The following is a 12,014-nucleotide window of genomic DNA, read 5'->3' on the forward strand; positions in this document are numbered from 1 at the left end:
AGAAGACAAAGGTTGCAGGAGTAAAACGCAAGCCAGAGAACACGAAGAAAATGCAATGAAGCATAACGCCCTTCTCCTCTCGGAACTAATATAGCCTCAGTAGACCGACCACAACCGTCAGATCTGGATTAATAAAAGCAGGATTGATCCCCCACTGCCGATCTAGAGGGATAATCAAGGTAATCTCCGTAATTATCATGGTCCACATACCACTTTGATTCCACCACCCTCAAATTACACTGATATGTCAATTGATCGTCGGATTGGCTGTGGCCGTCGGATCTCAACCTATAAAGGTGGGCTTAAGCATCCACCGTCTAATAAGGTGCTGAAATCATAAATAAATCTTCCACATTAATGCTTACGTAACGTCAATCGGTATGACCACAAAAAAGGACAAAACTACTGCATGTCCGGCCAAGAAAAAAAGATTGATCGTGCCATAACGTATTAAATAGCGATCATGCCGCATTAAATGGGCATGCCTCGAATTTAGTGCCAGAAGATTATTCAGATCACGGTCAAGATTTACGATCAGGACACGTAGCAGCCCCAATGCGAACACTGCCTTTAGTCAGTTAGGCTCACATTATTTTCAACTGGACTTGAAAAAGATTTACGTAAGATTTTCATATATATCTTTAAGAGTCAAGCATCCTGCTTAGTCAGAAATCAATTAAACCCTCTCATTCACTTAAATTCGATTGGGAACTTTAAGCTGCCCCTGATTGGATTTACCACCTAAAGCCATAGGCCTTTCAGTCAGAAGAGTCAACCAGATTTTTCTTTGAATCCCCGAATGACTTTCATAAATTAGCCGGTTGGCCAGATGACCCTCCCCGGTCAGTAAAATCGATCGGACATTGCCTTACGATCTAATAAATAACACGTTCAACTGGAGAAGTTCTCACCTTCCCTCGACCGGGCTTCCACTTGGGTATTACACACTCTAGCAGATCAGGAAACACCTCATTACTTCAACAAAGTCCGATCGAATACTTCCTATTTATGCTTCAATCGGCTAATATCTGCTAATCAGGTCTCTTCCAGCCAAGTTAGTTGAGTAGGGGTAGCTCGCTCCTCTATATTAATTTATCCTTCTTCCCTTCACTAGGCAATCATTTTTGGTGGCCCATGATCTTAATGGGTCTGCCCAATCCAGCCATCTTTGCACTAACATAACATAAATACACCTTTAATGCTACAAAAATGATATGACACCACTACAGCAAAAATATGCCTTTAATACTGCAGAAATGATACATCATCGCTACAATATAAATACGCTTTTAATGCCACATGAATCCGAGGAATAACTATTCAGTCGGTAATCATTTTTGGGGAATGTCAATGAAATAACTATTCCGTTGATAGTATAATGTTTTACCGATAGAATAATGATTCCGTCAGTAATCGCAATTATTAAGGTTTTTCAATTATGATCTTTCTCTTTATACACGTGCACAGAAAATCTCCCTATTCATCACAATATAAAAAGGGGCACACATAATTACAAAAGGCGGGAATATGCTTTCATTTTCTTCTTTTCTAGCTTTTAACTACTATTGTCAAAAACTCACTTGAATGTAGGAGTCGGATCTCTTTGAACACTCCCCTAGCCTCCACTCTAATTCTCTTTTCCCGCCCTTTCCTTTTATTCCAGATGTACGACGATGTCTAGATAGTGATAATTTGGGGGACCCATACAACCGCTCTAGCTCACCGATGACTCATCCTAAACGAGTTTCAAATATAATGACAAAAGATAATTCACTTGTCCAATATACCAAATGAGTTTTAGACATGAGCATAGATAAAAGCATGTCCTTTTAATAAAGTATTTCTCTTACGTTCTCATCTTTTTTTCTTTTTTAAATATACAATCTTGCATTAAAAAAAATGAAAATCACAAACTAAGCAGGGTCAAAATCTAGTGAAAATGATACTGATTCAACTGAGTCACCAGCATCTTGGACGTGCACGCGATGTAGAAATTAACATGCCATTTCCATTATTGTTCTTGTTTGTAACGCCTAGCTCAGGCCTTAACTATTCTTTCGAAACAACGTGTCTAAGTTAATTTAATCCGTCAAGTACACTAGGCAAATGACTGATTCCATTAATTCATCTTCATCTTCTTCAACTCTCCCTCGGTTTTATCGTGATCACGTTCACCCAATGAGAATTTAATTAAAATGCCCCCAAATTGAACAAAAAAATTAAAGGATCGATCGTAGATATGTGGCAACATAAACAAAACAAAATCAAATCTTCTGCCTCACACAAAGTCAGCTCTTTGCTTTGTCTTCCATTGCACCCGATGCACACATAAATAACCCATGCATCCTGCGCTGCTAATTACACAAGCTAGCTCAGAAAACTTACATGGCATCTCAGCTGATCGAGGAGCAGCGCAAGGGCGCCGAGGTGCACGCTGGGCATGACCTCTGCGAAGAAAAGATGAAGCAGCTCCTGGCGGAGCTGGGCCTCCCCAGGGGCCTGCTGCCCCTGGAGGAGATCCAAGAGTTCGGACACAATCGCAGTAGCGGTTTCGTGTGGGCGATTCAAAAGAAGAAGAAGAATCACACGTTTGAGAAGATTAAACAGGTGACGTCCTACGCCGCGGAGGTGACCGCCTTCGTGGACGGCCGCAAGCTGAAGAAGGTGAACGGTATCAAGGCGAGGGAGATGCTGATATGGGTTAGCATTGTGGAAGTGGGCATCAACGATAGCGCGCCCGACAAGGTCGTCTTCCTCTCCTCCGCGGGGCTGTCCAAAACCTTCCCCGCGTCTGCTTTCGAGTGATCACGGCACGATGGCTGCAAGTGATCATGAAAATAACGAGTGTTTTCTGTTATATTAATAATAGACAATAATCTTTAAAGAACTTCTTCCTTGTTAGGTTGCCAGAGCATTTCCATAAGGTGCTCCTACCAATTCTCTGCATTTATATTTTATAATAATATAATGAAATCCATTTGAATGTCATTTAAGTGGAAAGAAAAAAAATTAAAAAATACATTAGATAATAAAAAATAAATATTATATAGGAAAGAAACACAAGGACGAACAAAATAATAAAAAAGATAATAAAAATTTTAGACTCGTATAACAACTTACAGTGAAAAATGATTATCTGAAATAATTTACTTTAAATTTTAAATATATTAGGATATCTCTAATATAATGTTAAGATTATGGTTTGATTGAGTGTAATGTAATCTATAATTAAATTTTGAATGTAATTTTAATTATATTACTATGTTTGGTAATGTAATATATGTAATCTTTGATTACAAGGTAATTACATTCTTTTGTTTGGTGTTCATTATTATTTATAAGGAATGTAATTCGTATTATTATAACATGACAAAAATATCCTGTGACCTCTACCGGTGGTCGTCACACCTCTGTCGGAGCTTACGACAGCCACCGACAACGAGCGACCGCCACTGCGCGCCAATCATCATCACCACTGGCCGCCGGCAACCGGATGCCACCGCCGACAACCAGTTACCCTATTCAAAAACTGACATAGATATTCTTAGAGCATCCACATCAGTTGTCCTATTCAAAAATTTTACTCTAAATTTTGTATATGATAGCTAAAAAAATTTACACCAACTATCCTATTCATTCCCTAAATTTTACCCCCAGTCTGCCATCACCGCTGCCCAACGTCGTCGGCAATCGGTTGCCCGCCAGCAACCAGAGGTCGTTGCTTGCAACCGGCGGCGGCAGCGGGCGACGACGGCGGCGGTGGACTAGGGGTATATTTGGTATTTAAATTTTGGTAAAACGATGACCTCGTAATGTAATCGGATTACATAGTATTTATTTTGTAATCCAGATTACAAAACTCCACTATCTTTTGTAATCCAGATTACATTACATTACAATTTTAAAATTAAATCAAACAAAATAATTAGTCTTGTAATATAATCCTAATTATATTACAAAGTAGATTACACCCTACCAAACGTATCCTAAATGTACATTATAATGTGCATTTAATATCCCCTCTCTAATGTTCACTTATAGGAGAGCGGAGGGAGTGTTAGGAGGGATGAAGGCTCTCTTCTGTTCTATAAACAGTAAAAAATATATTAACAAAGTTTAATATTATTTTTTAAAAATAGTAAAATTATTTTTAAAAAGTTAGAGTAATAATAATTTAAATATTTAAAAATATATTTATTTAATAATATATAATTTTAAGATAATTGAATGGACCGTGAGACTCATAAATAACAAGAATGAATGTTAAAAGAAATGTAAATTAATAAGTATGTGGTAGTAGATCTCATTTTTTTATGAGGTGGTAGATGTTATAATAGGAGTGAGTTATGAATGCTCTTATAGAAAAATTGATATAGATATTCTTATAGCATCCGCATCAGTTATCCTATTCAAAAATTTTACTCTAAATTTTGTATATGATAGCTAAAAAAACTTACATCAACTATCCTATCCATTACCTAAATTTTACCCCCAGTCTGCCGTCACTGCTGGCTGCCGTCGTCGGCAATCGGCTGCCTGCCGACAACCGGAGGTTGATGCCTACAACCGGTCGTGGGTGACGACGACAGCGGAGTAGGAGTATATTCGATATTTAAATTTTGGTAAAACAGTGACCTCGTAATGTAATCGGATTACATAGTATTTACTTTGTAATCCAGATTACAAAACTCCACTACCTTTTAATCCAGATTACATTACATTACAAGTTTAAAATTAAATCAAACAAAATAATTAACCTTGTAATGTAATCCTGATTACATTATAAGGTAGATTACACCCTACCAAACGTATCCTAAATGCACATTATAATGTGCATTTAATATCCCCTCTCTAATGTCCACTTATAGGAGAGCGGAGGGAGTGTTAGGAGGGATGAAGGCTCTCTTCTTATTTATAAACAGTAAAAAATAGATTAAAAAATTTTAATATTATTTTTTAAAAATAGTAAAATTATTTTTTAAAAGTTAGAGTAATAATAATTTAAATATTTTAAAATATATTTATTTAATAATATATAATTTTAAGATAATTGAATGGACCGTGAACTCATAAATAATGAAAATTAATGTTAAAAGAAATGTGAATTAAAGAGATATATTTTTATAATAAGTATGTGGTAGTAGATCTTATGTTTTTTATGAGGTGGTAGATGTTATAATAGGAGTGAGTTATGAATGCTCTCTAGATATTCTTAGAGCATCCACATCAGTTACCCTATTCAAAAATCTTATTCTAAATTTTGTATATGATAACTAAAAAAAACTTTATATCAACTACTCTATTTATTCTCTATATTTGATATTTATCCAGAGACGGATCTATTCAAGGGACAGAGATCCTCTGGTCCAGGATCTCTGGACCACCCGTGGTCCCCTGTTCATTCATTGGTTGGATGAACTGGATCCCACCTGTTTAGTTCATCCAACCAATGAATGGACAGGGCCTCTTCTGGTCTAGAATTTTCTAGACCAGAGGATCTGGCCTCTTATTCAAGGGCTATACTGGGCTATAGCCCAACCCTACCAGCCCCCCAAAAAAATAGGTATAATATGACATCTGATTTCGACTTGCTCATTCGCTCCCATCTCCAACACACGCACGGCGTGCCCCATCCGAACCGACGACGCCATGAAGGCGCATAGCGACATCGTCTAACATCGGAACGACTCCACTGCATCGGTACCGCCGCACCGACCCTCGCACGCAGCATATTTGCATCTAGACTCTAGACACAGGATAGGTAACCCTAAATGACAAAATCCCTAATATTTTCTTCTTCTCCTTTCTACTGTATGTCTGTAATCACCTCCCGACTTCGTTGTCGTGGCCACCATTGAGCAGCGAGAGCATGGCGTGACTAGCTGCTGCCTTCACTGCCAAAGCATTGCACATTCTAATGGCATTGGTCGCGTTGTCGACTTGCCATGTTGGTTTTGGTATTTTTCCAAAGCCGGCTTCAATCTTCACAAATCATAGTATTGGTTGTCGTGTTGCTTTAAAATTTGTTTATTTTGGATTGTCATTACTCATTATTTTTAAAAAAACATCTCGGACTACAAGGGCATCAAAGCTTGAAAATTTTTCATTAGTATGTACTTCTATGGTTCGATTATGATTTATCATATGGTGTTGAGATTTAAACGTCTTTTGAACTTAGAATTGATTTTATCAATATTTTTCAATTGGATTTAGCTTTCAGTATTTTATTTTAGAATAAGATAATAATTTACATTTTATCTCAAGCTATAACTATTTCCCTACCTAATTCATTGTACTTTAAGCCATTAATAACCTATTACTTGTTTATTTAGGGATTTAATTTTAGCTATTTCAAGATGGAACATCAATATGCTACAAAGAAAGGAAAGACATTAAAATCATCTTTCTTTAAAAAGAGAGATCGTGAAACTAATTAAAGCACTTCAATTCCTACTACAATGGAAAATCAATCTAGTGAAGGTCTTCTCATTCCTAGTGTCCAAATTCTTTCAATTTCTTCTCCTAGAAAAGACCACCGATCATCGTCTGCTTATATTGAACGAGATCCGAGAAAAAGAAAATAAATATGTGAATATCATGTTAATATATGAGATGAGATAAGACGTTCATATTTAAGGATGGGGCCTTATCAACCAGATATGTTGGAATATCCGGCTATAAAATTTGGAAATCAAAATCGTCGGTTTCAAAAAAAATGGTTTCAGAAATTTCATTGGTTAGAGTATTCACCTTCAACAAATAAGACATATTGTTTTTATTGTTTTATTTTTCTGAATGATGTTAATTCATCTAATATCTCGACACTAGTCAATGAAGGATTTGACAATGTTGGGACCAAAAAGTAGCTAGAGGGAGGGTGAATAGCTCGTTGCGTGCTAGGTGCTCGTCGTTGCTTGTTTGTTCAAAGATGCGCAGCGAAAATACAAGAAACAAACCACACAACGGTAACAAGGTTGGCTTACTTGGTATCCACCTCACAAGAGGTGACTAGTCCAAGGATCCACACCTACTCACGCATGTTGGTGCAACCTTAGGTCAAGGTTGACCTGGTTGACCAGACTCGAGTTGTGTTTTGATGTTTAACGAGTTATGTTTGACAATGTTTGACGTGAACAGAAAAGTTATATCTTGATGATTGACAAGGATACAAGCTTGGGAGATTGTGGGTGCAACCCGTGGTCAAGGTTGACCTGGTTGACCCGAGGTGAGTTGACCTGACTCGGAAAAGTCCAAGAAGGGAGCTTGGCACGGGAAAAGTTCAAGCAGGGAGCTTGGCATGGGAAAAGTCCAAGCAGAGAGTTTGGCATGGTGAAAAGTCCAAGCAGGGAGCTTGGCACGGGAAAAGTCCAAGTATGGAGACTTGGCACGGAGAAGTCCAAGTATGGAAGCTTGGCACATGGGAAGTCGGAGAGGGCTCGGTAGCTCGTTCTCCGGACTGTGGTCAGAGAGGGCTCGGGAGCTCGTTCTCTGGACCGGATGGAAGTCGGAGAGGGCTCGGTAGCTCGTTCTCCGAACTGTGGTCAGAGAGGGCTCGGTAGCTCATTCTCTGGACCGGATGTTGAAAGTCCTTGTGAGTGAAGCCAGACAGTTGTGAAAACCCTAGTGAGTGAAGCTAGGTGAAAGTCCTGGTGAATGAAGCCAGGCAGTGGGAAAGTCCTGGTGAGTGAAGCCAGACAGTTGGAAAGTCCTGGTGAGTGAAGCCGGGCAGATTGGAAATCCTGGTGAGTGAAGCCAGGTGAAAACCCTAGTGAGTGAAGCTAGGTGAAGGTCCTGGTGAGTGAAGCCGGGCAAAGGAAAATCCAGATGGATCAAGGGTGATCGGACATCTGGTGTTGAGAAGGTCAAGTAGGTCAAGGGAGTGACCGGATACTTGACACGAAGAGAAAAGTCCAAATGGGTTAAAGGGATTGACCGGACACTTGGTGGGGAGTCTTAGCAGGTCAAGGGAGTGACCGGATGCTAAGCATGATGTACCAAGAGGTCAAGGTTGACCGGATATTGGTTTGGACTTGGTTTGGGCAAAAACCAAGACCTGGATCGGTCTGGAGACCGATCAGAAAGCGATCAGTGTGCCTCTGTGAGCTTACTGATCGGTCTGGGGACCGATCAGCAGGAAGCCTGATCGGTCCCCGGGACCGATCAGGGTACGCACAGAGAGTTGGGCAACTCTCTGTGAAAGCATTCTGATCGGTCTGGGGACCGATCAGCATAGAGCCTGATCGGTCCCCACGACCGATCAGATCAGCCCCAGACCGATCAGGGTGATGCCTGATCGGTCTGGCCCTAGCCGTTGTGACTCAACGACTAGGCTATTTCGGGCTTCTGTATTCTGGCCTTTTTGCCTTGCAGGTTGGCTCAGGATATCAGAGGTTATAAAAGGATCGAGAGGCACTACAGAACGGCTACTACTTCTTCCACTTCTTCCTACTGACTGCTGAAGTATTTTCTGCTTGAGCTTTGTTGAGCTCTTCTTCGCTGAAGCTTCGCGTGAGCTTCCCTCGGCTGGGACTTCAACTGGACAGTTGGTACTGTGGTTGGATTCCCGTGAAGTTGCTGCTTCATCTAGTCGACAAGAAGGCAAGCTAGGGTTATTACATTTTTGTATTGTACTTAGTTTCCTGCTGTATTCTTGTACTCCTGTTTATCTTGCTGTTGCAAGACATTGTGGCGAGGTTTCTCCACCCAGAAGGAGTGATTATTAGCCGGGTTTCCGGGGTCTCATCCACCGACGGATTGATAGGCTTCGTCCACCTTACGGACACGCCGAGGAGTAGGAGTATATCTCCGAACCTCGTTACATCGACGCGTGTTGAGGTTTGATTTCTCCATTTTCGTTTCTATTATTTTTATTTCCGCTGCGCTAACCTTGATTTGTAGAAAGAAACGCGAATTTGGGGGCGGCTATTCACACCCCCCCCTCTCTAGCCGCAATCCATCGATCCTAACAACGCACCCTCCACTAAATAAAACCCTCCTTTTCGGTAACTACCGAAGGCGGAGAAACCCTACAAGTTCACACTACAAGAAGAAGGGGAAAGGATACAAAATACAAGCACAAAGCTTACAATGAGTACAAGAAAACCCTAACCATAGCTTTCTTCCTCTTGCAATAGATCCGCCTCTTGACTTGGAAGAACCTCCAAGAACTTCAAGAACTGGCGTGAAGAGCTCTGTGGAGTCGCTGGTGAAGATCTGAGGTCTGTCGTGGAAGCGATACCGAAGGAAATGAACGCCTGCGGCTTAAATCGACGCTAACGGTCGAATCCCGATCGATTGGAATGCTCCCAATCGATCGGGGAGGCTTTGGATCGATCCACGATCGATCCAGAGCGCCTCTGTGATCTGGAAAAATGTCTGGATCGATCCACGGATCGATCCAGCGCTTATCGGGCGAAGCAGCAGCGTCCCAATCGATCCACTGATCGATTGGGACCTCTGGATCGATCCACTGATCGATCCAGAGGCTTTCTGTGCGCTGGTAAACTGCCTGGATCGATCCACTGATCGATCCACTGATTGATCCAGCTCTTGGTTTTTACCCAAAACCAAGTCCCAAGCCTCCCAAACCAACATTCGGTCAACCTTAACCTGTTGGTACGTCATGCCTAGCATCTAGTCACTTCCTTGACCTGCTAGGACTCTCTCACCAAGTGTCTGGTCAATCCCTTTGACCCACTTGGACTTTTCTTTGTGCCAAGTATCCGGTCAATTCCTTTGACCTACTTGGACTTTTCTTTGTGCCACGTATCCGGTCAATCCTTTTGTCCTACTTGGACTTTTCTTTGTGCCAAGTATCCGGTCAATCCCTTTGACCTACTTGGACTTTTCTTCATCATGCCTGGCTTCACTCACCAGGACTTCCAATCTGCCTAGCTTCACTCATTAGGACTTCTCTTCTGCCTGACTTCACTCACCAGGACTTCTCTTTTCGCCTAACATCCCAGTTAGGACTTCCCAGTCAAGTATCCGGTCAATCCTTGACCTACTTGACTCTTCTTCAATCAACCTTGTATTGTCAAACATCGAAACCCAAACCAAGACTCAAGCTTGGTCAACCAGGTCAACCTTGACCTGAGAGATGTTGCAACAACAATCTCCCCCTTTTTGATGTTTGACAATACCACAATAACACTTACAATACCATATGTAAGTTAGGATAATCCCATAGCCTAAACCTTCTTTATGCCACTAGGTAATGGAAGCATAAGTTAAGCTCTTCATTCTCCCCCTAAGAAGGCAAACTCCCTCTTAGATAATGAAAGCCTAACTTACCCCCTTTCATAAGTCCTTTCATTCTCCCCCTATTGGCACACATCAAACCATGCCCCATTTTTGGGCACACATCAACAAATCCATTGTTGAAAACTCTCCCCCTGAAGAGTTGCTCATCGTTGATCACAACTTCACTCGTTATGATCAACACGATAATGAAGGTCTCATTCCCTTCATTTTCAACCAATGCTCGCCCTGGAGCATTAACAAGGTCTAATGACCCAAATGAAGGTCTCATACCCTTCATTTGTCCTTAATCCTACATTCTCCTTCAATGTAGTTAAATGCCCATCCTTGAGCATTATCCACTTGAACAGCTTGAACAATGAGGATATCCACTCCCCATTAAAGTTCAAACGCTCAACTTTGAGCATGTTCTTAAAGGAAAGTTAACCACCTTCCAAGGTTCATGAAAATAATTTTCATGTCTTTAAAGAGTCCCTCCCCCTAAAGACATGGTGATAACTTCTGTCATTCCACCAACAATGACTTGGAATCCCTAAACCTTTAGGAAACCCAAATTTTGAAGTTGTGAGGTTCAAATATTCAAAACTTTGAAACAAACCTCAACCTAAACTTCAATATAGTCTTCCTTAATCAATTCATCCTTGTTTTCAACATGAAAACTCCCTTTTTATGTATACAAATGTATTTTGAGGGGTTTGGAATGGTTACCTAGACTAACATAGGTTCAAAATGCTGAAATCAAGCCTTCCCAGCCAAAATCAGCAACTTGGATCGATTGGAGTTGGGTTCCAATCGATTGAACCTTGTTGAATCGATCCACTGATCGATTCAGGAGGGCTGGATCGATCGGTGGATCGATCCAGACGGCTTCTGTTCGCAGAAAGCCTGCTCTCAATCGACCGCCCGATCGATTGAGACCCTTCAATCGATCGCCCGATCGATTGAGACCCTTCAATCGATCGGGTGATCGATTGAGGTCTGAAAGTTGCTGAAATTCAATTTCAGTCAACTTCAGAAACCCCTAGAAAATTCTACAAAATTTCAAAAATCGTGAAAATTTGTGTAGATATTGTTTAGGGCATATATTATCATGGAAAAATAGTTTTCTATGAAAATACTTCATATTTTCAAAGATTGACACAAACTTGAAAACTTACAAAAACTTTAGTGTTTTCTTCAAGTTTGTGTCTAACTATTCAATGGTGATTACTATCAAAAGATAGCTTTCATCAAGGTTTTCCAAAATCATTTTAAAACCATTTTCAAAACCAATATCCCATCATGTTCCTTGGGCTTAATGTACATGACTTGTACATTAGCTTTCCCAATGATGGGAAAAACACATAACTATGTGTTTTGATGAACTTAAAACTCAAACGAATGTACTAAATCAACATCTTGAGTTTTGTTCATCATCCTAACACCTCACTTGTATCTAATGTGCACTAAACCACATACAAGTCATCTTATAGGTCTTTGTGAGATGTAAATTTTAGTTTTGCCCTAATCTAGGGATAATGCATATCTTTCTAGGCATTTTGAGTGGTAAACATCCACCAAGGATGTTACTTGTTGATTTCACTTGTTTATAAATGTCTTTTGTCCTTAATTTTAAGGAAATAAATATAATGCATGATAATGTTATGGCATACATCAAAATGGATTAGCTTTCAAAAGAAAGATTCCTATAACTACATGATGTATGTATGACATGACATGGTATTTTTGTATTTTTCATAGTAAGTCATGAATAC

General features: G+C 40.2%; 1 protein-coding gene across 1 annotated transcript; it reads left to right on the forward strand.

The window, feature by feature from the left end:
- Positions 1 to 2,245: 2,245 nt before the first annotated feature.
- On the forward strand, positions 2,246 to 2,815 carry LOC121990920. The gene has a single exon (XM_042544990.1). The coding sequence runs from the start codon at positions 2,386 to 2,388 to the stop codon at positions 2,803 to 2,805; it is 420 nt and encodes a 139-aa protein (XP_042400924.1). The 5' UTR covers positions 2,246 to 2,385; the 3' UTR covers positions 2,806 to 2,815.
- Positions 2,816 to 12,014: the final 9,199 nt, after the last annotated feature.

The sequence above is a fragment of the Zingiber officinale genome, chromosome 1B, assembly GCF_018446385.1.
Source record: "Zingiber officinale cultivar Zhangliang chromosome 1B, Zo_v1.1, whole genome shotgun sequence".
Taxonomy (NCBI): Eukaryota; Viridiplantae; Streptophyta; class Magnoliopsida; order Zingiberales; family Zingiberaceae; genus Zingiber; species Zingiber officinale.